The sequence below is a fragment of the Solea solea genome, chromosome 13 (genome assembly GCF_958295425.1).
Source record: "Solea solea chromosome 13, fSolSol10.1, whole genome shotgun sequence".
NCBI classification, from domain to species: Eukaryota; Metazoa; Chordata; class Actinopteri; order Pleuronectiformes; family Soleidae; genus Solea; species Solea solea.
Genome location: NC_081146.1, coordinates 8,257,485 through 8,278,829, shown reverse-complemented (window position 1 = coordinate 8,278,829; position 21,345 = coordinate 8,257,485). Strand labels below are relative to the sequence as shown.

The window sequence follows — 21,345 nt, the reverse complement described above, 5'->3', positions numbered from 1 at the left end:
TAATAAGTCTGTGATTCATATAGGTCAGATTTGTATGTTGTTAATCAAGTTGTTGCCCAGATTTTACCACAGGAAATACTTCAAGCCACCAGAAGACAGGATGACAGCCAGAGAGAGGGGTGGGAGGTGTGGAGTGGAGGAGACAAGCACTCTGGGGGTCCCAGCTTTTAAATAATTCACAGGGAGACTCACAGCACTCAGTGCAGAGGAGGAGCACTGTCAGGTCAGCTCATTCACTGCACAGGAGAGGAAGAGAGAGGGAAGGAAGAAGAGTTTGCATGTGTGTGTGTGTGCATATTATGTTCATCTGTGTTAAGTTGTTAAGTGCCAGCTGCGCATGTGTGTCCCCCTTTGTGTGCGTCTGTGATCAAAATAGACAAAATGAAGGAGAAACAGGTCCTTTCCTCCTGGAGCTTTCTGCTTTCACTCAGTCGCCACGGCAACCGCCTACTCCCTCCATCCTGCACTCCTCTTTTTTTACCCTTTCCCCATCCATCCTTCTCTGCCTCCCACGCTATTGTGAGTCCCCTCTTCTACCTTCATCCTGCTTTTTGATCCCTGCACCCCATTGCATTGATTAATTCCCGGCACCTTTTGCAATCACATTCAGTTGGTTTATATCTCTCATCTTCTTGAACTCAGTTCACAGCACGAGCACAATGAAAATAAGCATATCCGGAATGAGATGTATGCTCCAATAGGTTCATTTCAGTTTGTGCACCTGTCTCATCTTCCTCAAGAAGTCCCTCCTCCTGTACCTGCTCCTCCTCCCTCGCTGTCTTCCACCATTTCCCATTTTTCCATGTTTGACTTTGTGAATGTGGACTAGAGGTCACTGCACTTGTCAAGGGGGGGAGAAACAAAAAAAGACATTGAATCAAATATAAATGACACAGAGGAAGACCCACATGGTGAGAGGTTTAAGACCTTTCATAGAATAGTGACTCACATACTCAGAAACCAAGTGTGTGTGTAAGAATTTTGCTATTTTGGTTCAAAACAGCTTTATATGAGGAGTGTGATTCATTTGAGAATAATGTCAAACAACTTTGTTTTTGCGGTAGGAACATAACATCATTTGTGCAAAAGCATCCGCATGTGTCGTACACATCACGTCACAAATAGGTAGATGTATAGCTATCATTACTGTGATGAATGTTGGCTGTGTACGGTGGTGGGGATCGCCCCCCAGTGTCCTAATGGACAAAATGCTGCACAATAAACTGTCCTGTATATTGTTAAAACAAGTTCCCTGCTGCCATTCATGTGTGGCCTCTAAAGTCAAATCTAAATTATTTCTAAAGGACTGTCTTTCTGGTGGAGAAAAGTGATGCAGTGAAGTCCCCTACTGTCCCTATGACAGTGTCCCAAAGGGTGTCCTCAGAGGAAATCATATATGCATAGAAAATATCCCTCTCGATGATAGAGAAGTGATGCTGTGCTGTAAAGGATGTCCCTGTATAGATATACACAGGTGTGTGAGAATGTGGGAAAGGCTTGACTAGTGGTGCCTGCCCCACCAGTGTGCCCCTGCCCTTCCAAATGTCTGTGCACGCCACAGGATGTTGGCACTAAGCTTGACTGTATGAGTTGTGTCTGTGTCTGCCTTTTTTCGTAGTTCTTCTGCTGTAAATATTGATTAATGATTCCTCTTCCAGTCCAAAATGTTACTAATCTATAAGAGATTTACGCACATGGTTTAATAACTAGGAATAAGGGCACTAATAAATGAACAACAGAGACAGTCTGCGTCTCTAAAATTGCTAAATATTGTATGGTGGTGATGCATGTGCGACTTTGAGCAGGGAAGACAATGTCATCGTTCACTGAGCTTGTGGATCCTCGTAGGTATTCGCCACATCCTCTCCTCCCGCCTCCTCCTCCTCCTCGCGCGCCCCCGCCTCTCCGGCGCGTCGCATCGCTGAGCGCTGTTCACCACAGAGAGCCAGCACCGCACGACGCAGCGCACAGCTCAGCTCACCTGGATCTGCCAAAAATATTTAGATTTTTCCCCTGATCCAGCAAACAAGTGTGGGCCGAGGGGGGAACGCTGACGTCACCATGCCAGGTGGAGAATGAGGGGAGGTTTTGGGTCGTGAGGAGCAGGAGCAGGACGAGGAGGAGGACGTGGGGGGGAGTAACGCTGCGGGAGTGTTTGGAGTGGCCTCTCCATCCCGGCGAACACCTTTCGGGTTCGGAGCGCGCTCGGACGCACTGATGATGGTGGTGATGATGATGATGATGTGCGGCTGGTCCTGTCCACCGCTGCTGCTGCTGCTGCTGGCTCTGCTCGCCAATGCGGGAGGTGAGTAACTTGTGCGTCTGTAATGGCTCCATCGATGCGCTTTTGTGTGCACCGTCACCTTTATATTATGTATTACATAGGGCCAGAAGCACGGAGCGTTACAGTGGATGTGTGTGTGTGTGTTTCTTTAAAGTAACGAGAGAGCGAATGTGAGGAGAGGTGTGATGCTGTGGAGAGGCAGATGTGCACAAGTGACTCTCTTTCATTGCGATGTCATCACATCCCGCATAAATAACAGCAGCGCGCGCGCGATGGAATGATGGCACTACACAGTGAAGGGAAATTGGCCTCATTCTAGATAGAATCTAGAGTCACAATCAGTCAATAACCTTAGTGAAAACATTTAAATCAAAGCTTATTTCTGTGATTTATTTATTATCACAGAAAGAAACAACCAGGTGGTACTGCATCACAGATATGGACTTATCTGTGGGTATTTTGAGAATTTGCTGGTATAAATTATATTCTATTTAAGTTCAGGGCATTGGAGGAAGTCAATATGTATTAAAACAAAGCATTATGGACTGTTATATACAATATCTAACAGAAAACCAAAAGCAAATACCTTTGTATTAAGGCTTATTTATGTGGTTTACTATTACCATCAGCAGAAGTAACATCAGGTGGTTACATCACAGGTACTTGGACTTATCAGTGCACCTTCTCCTACCTACATTTCTGTGATGGTATAAATTAAATGATAGCAGACCACTTTTGGGGCTTTGTACGTCTGTAAAACATTAAAACTCCTCTGAGCATGACTTTCATGGTCATGGTTGCCCCTCTCCCTCTTGCGTGCGGCCAACATTAAAGGTGAGATAGAAATGTTAACTCCCGCTCGCCCACCTCTCCTCCCTCCTCATTCTCCCTCATTAACACTGAGGTCTTGCATTGAGTGGGCAGGTTAATGAGAAGCAGGTTGAGCTAAAGCAATCTCTACATCCTGTCGTCAAAAGACAAATGGCGTGTCATCCGGCAGTACAGGGAAAGCCCTGTGCGTCAGCTTGTCGCAGATAAAAGGTCTTTTTATTTGTCTTTATAAACAATGTGCATTAGGTAGATGAGTCTTATTTACAGCTCTGTCACTGCAGTAGGAGCAAATGAGGTTTGCATCAAGTGTGAAGCCATTACGTTGTTTGGGTGTTTTTAGGTCTGTAAATTTGCTCTAATTTGGTGTTCATTTGTTCTCAGCAAGTGTTTTCTCGTGGCAGAACAGGAAACATGTCAGCTGATTTGTTAAATTACGGCCGGTGCAATATTTACAGTCAATCTATAGTAATGACGTTATAGAGGCCAGTTCACCGGCTCTAAGCAAAGGACTATTTTTCACTTCCTGCATGCAGGCACACAGACCCACACACACTCTAACACACCTCTATCCACTCACACCAATGACCGGCCATATCACACTGATTTACTGTTCATCATCACCGGTGGTGCTCCGGCTTCTCTCAGTCAAACACAAGCAGAAACACACACACACACACACACACGCTGTTTTCTATTTGTTGCACTGAATTCCATTCATTTAGACCAATTTTAACCAAAACCTTATCACTAACCTTAACCAGTTAATGTCTGACCTTAACCTTGACCTAACCACAGTTCAAATGTTAGCACTAAACTCAACCCATTTCTTAGAAAGGGTCCTAAATAAGTACACACACACACGCACTACTGACCTAATCCTAACCCTGACTTTAACCTAAAACTGACCTCAGCCTAACTTTAAAAACATGTCTTCACCTCAAAATGTAGTAATTTACATTATGGGATTGATTCTTGTCCCCACAAGGAAGACACGTCCCCATAATGTGACTGTGTAAACAGATTTTGGTCCCCACAACATAAGGAATATCAGATACACACAAACACACACTTGGACTATTTAGGACTCTTCATTGACTTCCATTCATTTTGACAGCCAAATGAGGCTCTTCCACATACAGGAAGACCAGATTTTGGTCATCTTGACAAGGGCAGTTTTTATGCCAGAAAAGGTCCTAAGGAGGTTTAGAAAAACACAAGAGTCCACTCACACAAACACAGAGGAAAGAAAGCTTTGTGCCACACATAGTCCAACACAATCCAGCACCTGTCACAAAGACATACTTTGACCTGCAATAACCTGACATTTATCAATTTATCAATCAAGTCCTAACACACACACACACACACACACACAAGCACATATTTTACATTTTTGTATTAAAAGTAAATTACAAAGGGATAGTTGAGGTTTTTTAAGTGTGGCTGTAAATTGACTTACAGTATGTGAGCAGACCACAGTTTCCATGAAGCAGTGTGGGACGACAGTTAACAAAAGTCACCTTGAATAAGATCTTCTCCTGCTTAAGTCTATGATATCTCATGTTACCTGATTCATCTCACCTTTCACACAGCCTTCTGTACAAACTGAAGTTTGTTAACCACTCACTCTCCCACACCATAGTCCATAGAGAAAATCAGCGCTCTCATCTGGCAGAGTCACAGGAGAGGCTGCTCTCTGCTTACCTTGTATGGTAAGTTTGTGTCACTTAGGTAAACCAGACAAAGTATTTTACACACTGTAGTCACAGAATGACACATTTGAACTTACTGATGGAGGCAGCAGTGGATTTACAACTTATGTGCGACTTGCATTCGAAGAGAGAGCAGGTTACAAAGTTCAGTTTACAGCCAGAAAAGGGTGTCTAAAAGAGGGCAGAATCAGGAAACATGCTCTTAAGTTACAGGAGAATTAAACAGGCATGTATTTCATTAGGTGTGCCTTTTGTGAAGTGGCTAAAAATCTGTTTTTCCATCTGACCCTCTGACTGGCAGCATGTTATCAGTGAGAGCAAGTGTGCAGGTCCCAGGCTGGTTCAAGGAAACCACAGTGAATTAGGTGAAGTCATTGTTGATCATGGGTCAATACCTCATGCAACCTCACTTCAAAACGTCAAAGAACCTGAACTATTGAATTATAGTGCACTTTTTAACACACGCATCCGACAGAAAGAGTAAACACTCCCAAGACTAAGTTGAGGGGTATTTGTATTAACATGCCAACTTAGCAACATAACAAAAAGCACAAACAACAATACAAATAATGTTAACTTAAAAACTAAAGTCTTGTTGGTTGATCTTTCTCGAGTTCGTACAGAGGTAGTGTATGTGCACTGAAAGAGAAATACATCCACCAAGAAATAGCTCTTGAAGGAGCCTCATGTGCAGTGGAGTACTAATGAGTCACCTTCCCTTGAGGGAGAAAATCTGATTAACATCATCCTCATATATACTATAAACCCAGTACACAACACAACACACACACACACACAAGCACACAAAAACATGTGCTTGAAAAACAAACACATACACACAACGAAACGCACAGACTAGATGAAGATGATGTGATCTTATGCTTTTTCATCCATTCATCCATTCATCCTACAGCTTTATCCTCCACATGAGGGTCATGGGGGTCATGGGGGTGCACTGATGCCAATCACAGCTGACACAGGTCCCCAGTCCATCACAGGGACACATAGTGTCAAAATATATGTCACATTCACATAAGCAAATGGAAAGAGAGGAGATCCCTCTGTTTGTTTTTAAATTCAAGATTCCGTTCAGAATCCATAAAGTACAGATGAACTATGTTGAATTTCACGGTTATTTTGGCCACATTTGCAACATCTGCTGAATAAATATCATAAAATCAAATGTGTTTACCATCAAAATCATGAACATCTCTACATTCTAGTGCAAAGATGAGAACATAAAGATGTTTTCATGCACGTGTGATACTTTAGATAACACAAATAGCAGCCTTCGCGATTTGCTAAATTAGTTTTAAACTGTTTTACAATTTGAAAACGATGAATTGTTCAGCCCACATACATATGTAGACACAGAAACATTAAGCCTGTGCAAAGACACTGAAGGACGCAGCTCCTGTCATTTCCTCAGTAGGTCATGCATAATAAACAGGTCTGTGGAGCCGAGCTGACCTGAAGCAGAGGTCAATGGATATGGAGCATGGCATGCCATATTCTCATCCACTGTTGGATTTAAATGTATTTGGATTAGTTTTACTACCACCTTTTTACATCTGTGATGCATGATTGTGTGTAACAGTACACAGTAATCTTTGTCCTCTGCCCTGAAGTGATGATGAAGCTACTATCAGCATCAACTTCATCATTTCCTTGACAGAGCGACTCAGAGTCTGGAACGTTCTGCTCAATCAGCTCAGCCTGTCATCACTTTTCTGCCGATCTCCACAGCGTCTCGTACCTGCGCGTTACATCCACCATCTTATCGTCCCTCTGTTTCTGTCCCTTTTCTGTCTTTATTTTCTCTGTCTTTACCGACTGCCAGTGCACAGCAGCGATAGGAGCTACATCTGTGATTGAAATGTGACTCGTTTGTGTGATTGCGTGTGTAAAACTCTGTGCTCTCATGTGTCATTTGTGGGACATGATTTGTGTGTATCTGTGTGTGTGTGTGAGACACAGAGACAGAGAGTGTGAGCAGGAGAGTGTGAATGAATGTGCAGCAGCAGCGGCAGCAGCAGCAGCAGCAGCAGCAGCAGCGGCTCTGGAGATTAGAGGGAAGCATAAGGAGAGCACAGAGTTTTAATAGAAACTTAAGCAGTGCAGAAGAAGAGGCAGATAAGACACATTTAGAAAGTCAATAGTTTTTAACTTTGTCTGAGAATACAGCGCTCTGCTTTTGTTCCTCTCGTGGAGACATTTTTTCTAGATAAAAAAAAACTGCAATTCTCTAACGCTGAATAATTTAGTGAGAATATGTAATTGCAATTTTTTTTCTTATTTTCAGTTTTAAGATTCTGTTCAATAATCGCTATGTGAAAGTATTATTTTGTGACACAATAAAACATTACCCTACTCTAATGCATAGTGACGACTGAAACATATGAATTGTTTACTGTGTCACTTTAATTGAACACTTTAATGGATTCACTTCAATTTGCATAACACATGGAACGATGAAAAAGAATAAATAAATTGCAGCTTTATCATTTGCTTTATGCATGGTTTCAAATTGCAATTTTGATTTGACAACAATTAATTGTTCAGCTCTATTTGAACTATAAACCTGCTTAGATGAGCCTGGAAAAGTACAATAAAACCATAAAATATATGCTTATCAATATAGAGAAAGAAAACTTTTCAGTTTTTTTTTTTAAGACAGAGAGGGAAAAACGATTGATTTATTACGACAGTGTTGCAGTGAGAAAGACAACCTTCCGTCTCTATTTGTGCACATATTAGTTTCAGGCGCGGGGCTTCGACCCGTTGATAACGTGGCCTCAGGATTTATGAGCAGCCAAATAACAGCTGTTATTAGACGCATCACACAGTTCAAATGATGGATTTTATTGCAATCCCTGAAATAGGCACCGCCATTACAAAGCCATACCGTCTTTCATCCGACGATGTGCCGTATGCTGTAAATAACACAAATAAACCAAACGACTGTGTATTCATGAGGGTTCATGAGCCACTGATTGTGAAGCCTCTCAGCTGTATATTCTTGTGTAATCTAGAGTTCCTCTGATCTTTTTCACAGAGGTTTCAGAGTGTGTTCTCGATGTGGATATTGTCAAACTGTATTATATAAGATTGTAGACCCTGGAACAGTGAAATATGCTTCAGTGAAAGAGCCTGACGAATACATTATTAGCCTTGAAATGATGGCGTTAGTGATAAGAATAGAATTACAAAGCTGACACAGAAGTTGCTTTGTTGTAAAATGCATCTCCTTATCATTATTAATAATTACAAAAGAACCAAACTATCTTCTCGTCATGAATCTTTGCTGGCTTTGGTTTGGGAGTGCTCTGATATTGCGGCTGGGATGTAGGATCAATATTAATATCTCAGTTCTACGGGCACTACAGAGCCACTCGCTTGTTGCCAGTAGATCAATTGATCTCTCCATTATTGATCTGAGAATATTTCAGCATTTAAGGTTCAAGCAGCAGCCAAAAACCCTCTTTAGTGGATCGCTGCGAGCAGAGCAGGGAGTCGTCCTGCTTTCCCCTTCCTCTCTCTTTGCCGTTCAGGCTAGAGCAGTGTGTGGAGATCATCACTGTAACACTGTCTTAGTGGGATAATTAAATGTAGCTCTCGCTTCTCCCCTTATTTTCCCCACATTTGTCTTCACACCTCACGGACTCTTGGCCTCTAAGCTGCCTTGTAAAAATGAAATACCAGATCATTCACTATCATCTACAGAAGCTAGTGTGAACACAAGTCTGAACCATCATCTGGAGACCATGACCACGCTCACTGATGACACTGAGGAGAAAAGAAACATAGATGTAGATCTAGAGCACTCAAACATGGTAAACATGGCGACCACCTCATCTGTGTGTGTGTGTGTGTGTGTGTGTGTGTAACTTCTCCTGCTCCAGGGTCTAATGGGGAGACCTGCTGAAATATTTATAGTGTCACATTAAGTTTGCAGTGTTTGCACTGGAAAACAACTAGAATACGACCTAAACTCAACCTTGGCTCAGCCTTTAGCGTGACAGAGCGTCATATGTGGAGACAGACAGAGAGAGAGAGAGAGAGAGAGAGAGAGAGAGACATTAAGAAATGTTTAACATGCAGTGATCACAACAGAGTCAGAGAAACAGCCTTTTTTTGGGGGGCTTTAATTTTTCCTCAGCACCATAAAATATTAGTCTAGACTTTTATCCTGAGCCCAAAAGGCTCAACGAGTGGATCCAAGCCAAGAGTGCACAATCCTCTAAATCTGTTGTTTTACTCAATAATTAACTGCATCTGAATCCGGATTTACATCAAAATAGATGGATAAAATATTTTATATACACATATATATATATATATATATATATATATATATATATATATATATATATATATATATATATATATATATATATATATATATATATATACACACATACATGTATACATATATACATATTTCACTGCATTAAAAAAAGGCAAAAATACACCTGTAACTGTTGAGATCTGCACAAAACACCTGCTCTTTGTCACAGTGAATCTTGTCGTTATGTCTGTTACATATCCTGCATGTAGAGATGATCGTTTGAATCAATTTGTTCTGAAGTAATTGTCGACATAACATGAGTTCCTTTGAACTGCATCAGTACCGTTGTTTTGGCTGCAGTGACAGTAAAGCTCTGAATGACTTTCCTTGCTGTTCCTCAAGGTTCTGACACTGACGTTACATTTTCCTTGTTATACATTGATAGAAATACATTTGTTATACATGCTCTCAGTCTATGGAATAGTGAACCACCTCATGTCAGAACAGCCAACACTCTAGAAACCTTTAAGTCCCTACTATAAACACTCCTCTTCTGCTTGGCATTCAATTCAGGATGAGCTAGAGAACTTGCTTTATGTTTTGCGACGCTTATTTCTTATTATAGAAATAAATATGTCTGCTATGTCGAAACAATTTCCCCTTGGGGATGAATAAAGTATTTCTATTCTATTCTATTATACATTTCTATATTTTTTTTATAATTTGCTTTTTGTTTTACCCGTTTCTGTCTTGTATTCATTTAGACAAGACTTGACAAATGATCATGTTAGTAAAGACATAAAACTATTACATTTTGAGCTTTGATGTATACGATGTATACGTTTTTTGCTTAACCATTGTTTGAATAACCTGTATCGGCTTCCTGTCTTATCTGACATGTTATTGCCTTGTGCTTCTGGGTGTAATATATTCTCCTCCTATGGCTCAGACACAGGCTGTAATGCTTATTTCCCTCATGAAGGCATCACTGGTGTACAATAAACAACCATAGTGCCACACGCATGTGCTGACAGGATGATGCTGAGTAAGGAAGAGACAGACGCGCCAATAGATGGACAGAAGCTTTCAGCGACAGGGAGATGGAGATAACAGGAAGGTGAGAGGGAGGAAGGGAGGCAAGAGAGTCTGTCTTTGATAATGGAGAGGATGGAGAAAGTGTAAAAGAAAAGGAGATGGAGACGGGATGCAGGCAAGAATGTGAGATTAAAAAAAAGAAAGACAGGGGCGAGGAATTGCGTGAGTTTACAGGAATTAATAGAGTTTTCATTGATCCGGAGACAGAGGCCATCATTGCTGCTCACAGCACAACACAACACGGCACAACACGGCACAGCACAACACAACACGGCACAACACGGCACAGCACAACACAACACGGCACAGCACAACACAACACGGCACAACACAGCAGAGCTACAGAGTTAGAGGGTGGGGGGAGAACAGAGTATGTCAGAGAGGAGTTCACACATTTATTTATGGTTCAGAGAAAAGGTTTTAAAACAGCAATTGTTTTGTTCTTCTATGTTAGAAATTATAAGTACATCACTCCTTTTCTTTAAGAGGTGCAAGACCAGCAGAATTCAACGTGTAAAGGGAGATAGGAGGGGGAGGGTACAGAAGAAGATCCACACCACATCAGAACCTTGTCCCCAACAGAGTTTGTGGCACTGAGTAAATGCCTTCTTTGTTTTTCTCCAGTGTTTTTTAATTTGTGCTTTTATTCGCATTAACTGATGAATCAAAACACTCCTTTTGTCAACTTACATGCTCTCCCTTTACCTACCTTTAGATATTAATTCTTTATTTTGTTCCCTAACTTTTGTTAATACATTATCAATTTACATCTATTATAAATGATATCTGTCTACAGACATCTATTTGGTAAAGGGGTGAAGATGATTTTCATGCGGACATTATTTCTTAATTATATGAATAAATATTTAGTCCAAACATTTTCATATGTGAATACATGAATATGTTGATATGCGCCACATTATGAGTTTGTGCAAAAGACAAAACCCCAAATATATTCAGTTTACAGTGAAACAAAAGAACAATTTGAAGAAATTTGTTTTATTTCATCTGTTCATAAATTCAATGACTTTTTTTATGCAGCTGTTCCAATAAAATCATTGGCATGTGGGGTTAGATTGAGTCTGCGTTTCAGTCCACATTATTTTTTGATTCATGTGTTTTTGGTGTTACACTTTAAGCTTTGCTTTGTTTATGCATAATATAGATTTTATTTTGAAATGACGTCTTTATAATTGTATGCTGATGTCAGCTTTCTACGCGTTTGTTTTCATGCACAGCTAATAGCAGGTTAGAATATAACAGTGGTGCCAAGTTAACAGTAAGCAGCCTGTGTTTATCTTCAGGGGGAAGGTGTGAGGGAATTGTGAGAGTAAACGATGCAGCAGGGGAGCAGAACAGATGCCAGAGAGGCAGGGAGTGAATATCAGGACAAAGGAAGTGCAGAGCACTCGTTTCTCTCTATGCATTGTCAGAACACCTGCCCTCCTGTGTGTGACAGCTGTGCTTAAACTTTACCACTCACTTGGATACAGATACAGATACAGAGAGAGAGGGATGGAGACGGAGTGAAAATAACCCAACGGTACAAATGACTGGCAGTGCAGCAGAGCAGAGGAAAACAGAGAGAGACAGAGAGGAGGCACGGAGAGAGTGATGGAGACGGAAAGGATAGTGATAGAGACATTCAGACTGGTTGACTCAGTCTTATGATGTCAGGTCTTGTAAGAAGTGTGTATCGAGCTGTGCTGACGTGCTCCAGCCAGCAGTGATGAGTAATGCTATGGTTCAAAGGGCTTTGCATTCTCAACACACATGGATAGCCATGCATCTGTCAGTGCTGGAAGTGAGAGTTTGTAGAGTATATATATATATATATATATATATATATATATATATATCTCAGATTTAATACAATTATTTTCAACTGGTGCCAAAGAGAGACACACGTGGCTGCAACTTTGTTTGGTCTGATGATGATGATGATGATGATGATGATGACGATGTCTTAATTACAGGCGGCCTCGGGGCAGACACTGAGGAGCGACTGGTGGAGCATCTCCTAAACCCCGCCCACTACAACAAACTGATCCGTCCTGCGACGAATTCCTCCGAGTTGGTGACTGTGCAGCTGATGGTGTCGCTGGCCCAACTCATCAGTGTGGTGAGTGTGCACGTGTCTGCGTTTGGATCCAACAGGACCCTTCAGAGGGTCCGGCTTAGGATTATTGAATATTGTAAAGTGAATGTGTAGTGGGTGTAAATGTCAGTGTGAATGGTTGGTTGTCTCTGAATGTTGGTCCTATGATAGGCTTTGACCTTTCCAGCACTGTTACATCTCATAGTCAGACAAGCACACTACGACTGTCACTAACGGTTATTGTCACAATCGATTCATCTGTTGATTATTTTCTCGATTAATCAAGTACATGTTTGGTTGATAAAATGTCGGAACATATAAAATCAGTGTTTACCAAAACCTGGAGATGATGATGTTCTCAAATGCCTTGTTTTGTCCTCAAACTAAAATTATTTAATTTTAATGTTTTTTTTTTGTTATATGGAGCAAAGAAACCAAAACGTATTTACATTTAAGAAGCTGAAAAATCAGAAATCTCATTTTAATTATTAAAAAAAAAGACTCAAAAAGACCGATTAATCGATTATCAAAATACTTGATTAATTTAGTAAACAATTAATAACTGATTAATTGAATAATCATTGCCGCCCCAAAGCACACCCAATTGCAATTGGGGAGTGAATTATGAGTCTACATCAGTGGGACCAGAGTCAGACTCAAGCTTGCCAGGACACTTTGAGCATGCACCACAGTTCCTACCCCCAACTTAAACCTGGAAATAATAGAAGAAGCCAATAGACTAAAGAAAACAGCAGCAGCAAAAACATGGTGAAACCCAGGACAGACCATTTGTTGAACTGACAAAGAGAACGATCATATGTTCTGTCAGCTTAAATAATTTGGTAATGTTATCTTTATGGACAGTAGGAATGACACATCATACGGACTTAACTGTGCATGTAAACAGTGTGACAGTGGCTGTCATGTTTCTAACAGAGCAGTGGTGATGAGGGGACACTTCAGAGCTGTTACTGCTAATGTCATGTTTAGAGAAAACATTCAACCTCATCAGCTGATTCAGGCGTCAACTGAAACACTTCTCATTCACTTTGAATGGAGCGGTGTCAAGACGGTGGTCTGTTCATCTTTGATCGTGAAGTAGATGGTGGATGATCTGTTCACCACGGACTTGGTTAGTGTTTTACATTTTGCAAAAAACTTGTATGCATTTAAATTTAGTTGCAACATACATTTCTTGGCTCATCAACTAGAGATGGGAAGTCACCACTTTTGTGTTAGAAACCGATTATCACAAACTCGAGTATCTACTGATACCAAGTAGCTGAATCATTTCAAAGACATAAACTGTGTTACAAAGAAAAAAGAAGAAATAAACAGCCCAAACATGACTCAGCAGAATTTTTGCTGATTTCTATTTACATTTTTACAGTATGTGCATTTTTGGATTTTATTTTCATCTCAACGATATCCAGTCCAGTGATATCCACCAGTATCAGACCAATAACGATACCCATCCCTAAAATCAACTACATTATACTGTATATTCCCATATTGACAAAAAGCACAACATGAATTAGACACAAAATCAATTTAAAACTAGCTTAATTATTGACACTCCTCAATTTTAAATACTGCAAAAACACCTCAGCCTGCTGGAAAACTGATAAAATCACACTTACTGGCACTTTGTTGGTACAACCAAATTTGGCAATATCCACACTTGCAACTGCAACACACTTGTGTGCTTGGAATCAATCATTTTAAAACAGAAGAGATTGATCAAGTAGTTACAAGTGCAAGACTACAAGATTGTTTCATTAATCAAAGTATTCTGGCCACAAGAATGCTCTTCTGGTTATTGGATTCTGAATATAAAAGTGAGAAGAGTTCAAAATCGTGCTTATCAGTTGATCTGCTGCTCTCCTATTTTTAAGGCAAAGACATCCTCTGTCTTGGTGATGAATTTGTGACGCTGTCAAAGAGATGTATTAAGCAGGCAGTTGAAAATGCCGTCACCATTCTTTCCAAACCAAGGGGTTTTTCAACAATCACATGGACAAGCCTACATTAGATCACTGGTATCTCTTTAACTGGACATCCTCCATTACATCCTGTCACCAGATCAGTCACTTGGAACAAAGTGTGGTGTGAAACTTGATGACACAGCAGCTTAGCTGACTCTGGAAAGTTCTAGGGTTTGTTTTAGATCATGTCCTGGTGTTGGTGGTCATGTCACCGTATTAACTTCCTGCGACCAAACAAAACACCTTATTTTAATCCTTGAGTCAGCTCTCTCCATCTGTTCTGCCTTCCCACCACACTTTCACTTCCTTTTTTTAACCATTACACAACACTACATTTTTTTAAACATTAGATTTAAAACAAAACCTCACATTCAATCAAACATGATTCAGCATCTCAGAATCCTTTTAGCTTTTTTCAATAAAAAAAAAAAAAAGGTACAGTTGGATCTTTTTGGGGATTATGATCATAGTGTAATATAAACAAAGTGATTTGATTGTGATTGCCACTCCAGCAACAACCGGCTATATCAGGGGTGTCAAACGTACGAGCCGCGGGCCAGAACCGGCCCACCATAGTGTCCAATCCAGCCACAGGATGAATCTTTGAAAATTTCACATTATAATTATAATCTAATCATAATATATGATAATACTATATTATAATATTCTTCAGTTTCAGATACCTGCGACTAAATGTTTGTGCCTTTGTAGATCCACTGTGAAATGCACATGTGTAAATGTAAACTTAGGCTTAATATTGTTAAACTTGCAGTTGATTTCCTAAAGAAATTTGAGGTTGTTCATAACTTGTTTTGTAAAAAGATACTTGAAAAAAAATGTAAAACATTTTTAATTCTTGTAGTTTTAGGCTATTGTACTGGTCTGGTCCAGGGTTTGACAGCCCTGGTTTATTCTGTAAACATTTTTTTATCCATTTATTTACAATATATATTGGACAATAAACACAATAGAATGTGAGTCTATATCAGCAGAGGTTCAGAGATGGAGAGTTCATCTGTCACATATATGTGATCAGAGGAGTCAGGACAGGGAGTCATGATCCCCAAATCTATTTCCTTTCTGCCAACTGCAGCTTTAACCTCCATCTACTGCCGTCCACTCAGTGCAGTTCTTCATCACAGTGACATGAGACGACAGTATTTGATGAGCAACTCTGGCTCTTTATATCGCTCCAGGTTTCCATTTGTGGAAAGTGTGCTGTTTCTATGTTTTATGGCTTCTATGCTTGCACTTGTCTTTTTAGATTACTTTGACTTTACCTCGCGTGAGCCTCTGAAATCTGACATTGACGTCCGTTCTCTCCGAGCTTGTTATCAGCTGGCGCCATATTGATAACATCTAATTGGGCGTTATCTAGATGTGTTACCACACATGGACGTCCATCTTTCCCTCAAGGAAACAAAACTCAGGACTGCATGTTAAAAGGATTCTTTCCTTCTTCTTTTTTTCCCCCCCAATACTTGTGTCTTACTCTGTTACGCTGTTGTAACACTGTCAAAGAAACGTTTCCCCGTGGGGGCAATTCATTATAATTAATTGAGTGATTGAAAAGGGAATTCCCCCAAGGTAAAGTGTTATAAAAGGATTGACTGAGACATTTATTTCTTCACAATTGACTGTGTGGATTATTTTCATTCCAATTCATCAGGATAGCAGTTGTTGAGGAACTCTGCACTGCCTTGAGCTGCAGAATTACATCACATTACATGTCATTTAGCAGACACTTTTATCCAAAGCGACGGAACTGAATACAATCAGCCAGGGGTGGAGTCGAACTTGTGACCATGATGTCTTAACCACTGAGCCACTCCACCCCTCAGAATCACCTGATACCCATCCATAATGCTGCCATGCTTGGATATTACCAACTACACACACAGTTTAATTTCCACAGTTTTTAATTTTTGCAAAAGTGGAAACTGAAAACATAACTCAATAACTTTATGTTAAATGTCACAATTCAAACCATGCAACAGCATTTTCACAAACTCAGTACTCTGCCGTGTGTACTCCCACTATTTATAACTATTTTCCCACTATCTCTCTTGCCGTCTACCCCCCTGGCTATTTAAAACCAAACTTACATATACTTGTGTCCAAAATACATAAAAATACACCTTTCTTTTTTAGAAAATATTAGAAGAAAGAATAAAAACTCACCCAGTGAAGATCCCTTGGCTTGTCAGGCAATAGGAGGACCCAAGTGCAGGTCCCAAAAAAAAGTGTCTTCAATAAAATCAAAATGCAAAAACAATTCAAACGAGGAAGGGGAGGGATCGAGGAAAACTCGAACGGAAAAACACCTTAAAACATGGGGAGCAGCAACAGGGAAACCACTGAGCAGATGAAGACACAGAGAAAACTAGGGATAATCAAACACAGGTGACACTAATGAGACACAGGGGTATGAAATGAGGGCGGGGCAAGCAATCAAAAGGGAAGCCTTGAACAGGAAGTAAAACTTAACAAGGTACACACAGGGAAAAATGACAAAATAAAACAGGAAACAAGGAACAGATAAGCAGACACAGACAAATAAAAACCCAATGGACAGAAAAACAAAAAGTCTAAATATATAGTCCACCGGTGATGAGATGTTCTTCATTTATCTAACACTTTATTTATTCCTCCATGTAACACCCATGCAGCTCATGAAAACAGTTGTATCATGGCTTCTGTGACTCTGATAGTGTAATCTGATAGTTTCCTCACTGAAAGCATGTGTGCACATATAAGTATAGCACATCAAGTTTGAAAGACACTTCACATCAACCAAGCAGGAAGACTCTAATGAAAGATGGGATCAGGTTTCATATTACTAAGTGCTGGAGCCGTCGTGTTTGAAGCGTGACTCAGCCTATAAATACTATAATGCCCGGTATCCAAGCCTCACTCCATTCTTTCTCTTTAAACATGTCACAAATATGCACAAATAAAGGAAACACTCTTCACTAACTGTCGTATGTCTTCCTTTGCAGCACGAAAGAGAGCAGGTGATGACCACGAATGTCTGGCTGACACAGGTGAGACGTCCCACTCTCCTCCTCGTCCACACATGTTAACAAAGTGTTGCAAACATTGTGCTACACGCAGAAAGACATGTAAAGACAGAGACTAAAAAGGCTTTCACAGTGTGAATTAGTATTAGTAACCTTTTGCACACATGATGAGAAGAGATTATATTGCAATTGGGCATTTTCCCCAAACCCTAGCATACATGCTGATTTACGTTATATAATCAAGTGACATTACACAGAGTATTACACAGTGTGTACAGTTTTCCATATGTTTCACTGATTGTGTGCGAGCAGAGTTTAATCCCGCCTAGAACGGGTGGAGTGTCAGACATCAGGATCAGGAGAGAGACAAACAGTTTACCGTCCTAGATACACGAGAGCGCGAGTCTCTGGATGAGCGCTACCATAACGTGACCGTGTGAAACCTGTGAATAATATGACTCTGACTGAAGCGTGACCTGCTTCATACATGGCTGGCTCTCTGTGCTGCTTCCAGCTGAGGCCTTTTACACAAGGTATATAAATGTGTGCACCCACACACAACATACAGCGTGTGTTTACCTTTCATGGGGCAGGTGTTGAAAACAATTACAGCGACATATGTTGTAAATTTAGCCGACACATGGGGGATTTCGCTTAAAAGCCTTCTGCATTTTTGATTAGATTGTGTATTTCTTCATGCATTTCCCCGTCTCATGTACACACACATAGGCATATACACTTACACCTGAGTAAGCGTGGATTTATGACATGTAACAGAGCGTGGAATGGCCATTAGTGCTCTATGGATTCCTCGCCGCTGGCAAGCAGACGAGTCAAGGACAACTGCCCCGACACTGAGACAAACTGTAATGACCGAGATGCATCACAGTTACTGTTACTGTAGCCGGCCCGGTGAGGAGGATTTGCAGCTACAACATGGCCGTCACACTCAGAGCCTCACACACACGCACACACACACATACACAGAGTGCTGCTGCTCCAGGTCACAGAGGCAAAAACGGGTCCTTTGCACAAGGTCACACAGAGGATGTAGAGACATTTGCTGATACACACATGTGCACAGACTCAGGAACAGCCATTTTAATCAGACTGATTGGTTTGTGGCTGAGTGTGTTTAAAAGACCATTCAGGGTCAGGGTTGATGCGACCGCATCTCTATCTCTCTCTTTTACAGGAGACAGAGAGCGCAGGTTGTTCCCCAGGCTTGTGTGTCTTATATCGACCGACTGACTTACAGACCATAACATTTCCCCCTCTACTTTTTTATGTCTTCTTTCTGCTGTGTGTGTTTTTTTTTTTGTTTTTTTTGATGCGTGACTAAGCGTTTTGTTTTTTATTGACCCTCAGGAGTGGCAGGACTATCGTCTGACTTGGGTGCCCGAGGAGTTTGATGGGATGTTGAAGGTCAGGCTGCCCTCAAAACACATCTGGCTGCCTGACGTTGTACTTTACAACAAGTGAGTCACACTCTCACCCTGCTGTCCTCACTACAGAGGACTCCCAGAAGTCGGACACAGGCACATAAAAGCGTATACTTCTTATATTAAAGCTCCGGTGCAGACCTTCTATCACCTCCCTGAGGAAATCAGTGTAATGGCCAAAAACACTCCAAATGTTTCCGTGCACAATTCAACTGGACTACTGCCCTTGTCCCATTAGTATTGTGTGAACTCATTTGGCAGCGGCGTAAATGTAATGGACATCTGTTTTTAGTTAAATGTTGTGCAGTAATATCTTAAAGGAAAGCTCCGGGAGTTATGGTGCAGCTCTACCTTTTGACAGGAGCATTAACGCCATCCCGGAACTTTGTTGTAACACTTCCACATGAGATGTGACACACATGACTGAATGTGACCACTGCGGTCTGCTCATATCACTCACGCCGCGTTAGTGTACATCGTCTCCAGCTCTCACGAGACACTTGAAAGATGCAGTCATCTGCTTTACACACCAGATAAGCACGTATGCATGTGCAGTACATGCATGCACAAGCAGTCGATGCATGCGGTGAGCGGATGATGAGCTCTTGCACATAAATCCACGCATGAAAACACGCTCTTGTTCTTTTTCTCTTTGTACTTATGTCACAGTATCTCTGGTGTAGAGTCATTTAAACTACAAACTATAATTCAATTCAATGGGATTTGTATAGAGCCGGATCTCAACACGCATTATCTCAACGCACTGTACATAGACAGCATCATCGAGAGGAGAGAAACCCAACAGTTCACACAACGAGCACAAACTAGGAATCAGTGGAGAGAAAAAACTCACGTTTAACAGGAAGACTCAAAGATGTGCAGCATCTGCCTCGACCGGTTGGGGTGAAAGGAAAAAAGGGGGACAGAGGAGAGGTGGGGGAGAGAAGGGACAAGAGGGAGGTGAGGTAGAGACAGTAGAGACCTACAACAGTATCTGTAAGCTGTGCTTTTGGCTAAGAACAGGCGACACCTACTGTTAAATCCAAGTGCTGCAACAATTTACTGATAGTAATTGACCACTAAATTAATATATTCTGATATTTTTTTAATTAAATATTATTATTAAAATCATTATTAAAAACAAGCTTTCTGATTTCAGCCTCTTAAATATTATATTATATTGTATTATATTATATTTTATTATATTATATTATATTATATTATATTATATTATATTATATTATATGTATGGCTGCTTTTACGCTACTACTCTGTGACAGTAAACTAAAACACAAATTGCACTGTCATCATTTTGAACTTTGTGATCAACCTTTTCACCGAATAACAAATCAACAAGTCCATAAAGGGATTGATATATGAATTGATAATGACAGTAATGATCAGTTGCATCAGCGTTAATGAGAATTGTCTTGTATGTCTGAGGGAGTCAAAGATGCTGCCGACTCGCCTTGCAATGGAAACTGAGCATCAGTGGACTCTACAGGATAGTGAAGCAGCTCATCAAAGTACAGTGATCTGTCTGGCCTTCTCCTCTTTCCCTGCCTCAGTCCTTACGTTGGTAAAGATTAAAAGATCTCTGACCCACATCTCTGTGGATAAAGTGATCCTCTTAATCCCAGGTTCCCCAGGTCGACTCTCTTTCCTCCAAGTCTTCTTCTCCAAGAGTCTCAATTTGATAGGGTTACTAAATGTCCCGGATATGGTGTATCTTAGCACATACTTGATTAAAGTGTTCAGTTTGCGCTGTTCAACTTGATCCACTCTGATCTGGGAGTTTTCTGTCTTTGTGTGTGTGTGTGTGTGAGCAGGTGTATGCGTCCTCCTCGCTGCCCTGGGACATCCTGTTTTGCAGCCTCGTAACCTCTGACTCTGTTGTTACATCTAAATGTAAACGTCAACTGTAAAGCGAAATGATTAATTTAAATCTAAGTGTCAAATTCAGTCCGTTTTTAAGAAAACGAGGACGCGAAAAGAGGAATATGCAGCACGTCGGTTGCTTAAACTCTCAACATAAGTACAGAAGAATACACTCTATGTTTGACACATTAAAATCACACGCAAAGCCTAAATTCATGGAGGAGGCATCGACCAGAGTGCTGGCATTGTTGACTTGCTATTTTCTGATTTAGATGTAAATGTTGATGTAACTTTGACAGTTAGATTTAACATTTAGAGAAAGCATTCACATTCATTTCTGACTCAAATCACAGAGAAATGAGAACAGAGTGAGCTTAGTGGTCAAAAGGTAGTAACAGTAAAAGGGCTATTCCATTTTGTGTCATGTCTCACTGATCACACCTCAGGAAGAACTTGGCCTATTATTATTATAATTTCTGTCTACAAAACTGTTAAATAATGAAATGGTCACACGTCTCTGTTCATGTCTGACTGTCCTTCCCTCTGTATCTTCATCAACCTTTCCCTCAGTGCCGATGGGGTGTATGAGGTGTCGTTCTACTCTAACGCGGTGGTCTCCTACGATGGCAGCATCTTCTGGTTGCCCCCAGCGATCTATAAGTCTGCGTGTAAGATCGAGGTCAAGCACTTCCCCTTTGACCAGCAGAACTGC

At 40.8% G+C, this 21,345-nt stretch overlaps 1 protein-coding gene across 1 annotated transcript in view; it reads left to right on the top strand.

Moving 5' to 3' along the window:
• The first annotated feature begins 1,904 nt into the window (after positions 1–1,904).
• Positions 1,905–21,345, top strand: part of chrnb2 (cholinergic receptor, nicotinic, beta 2) — a 23,825-nt gene continuing 4,384 nt past the window's right edge. The window contains exons 1-5 of the mRNA XM_058647338.1: positions 1,905–2,305; positions 12,187–12,332; positions 17,293–17,337; positions 18,682–18,791; positions 21,204–21,345. The exon at positions 21,204–21,345 is cut by the window's right edge and continues 972 nt beyond it. Of these exons, the coding sequence (XP_058503321.1) occupies positions 2,218–2,305; positions 12,187–12,332; positions 17,293–17,337; positions 18,682–18,791; positions 21,204–21,345 (531 nt within the window). The 5' untranslated portion in view covers positions 1,905–2,217. The remainder of the gene's footprint in view (positions 2,306–12,186; positions 12,333–17,292; positions 17,338–18,681; positions 18,792–21,203) is intronic.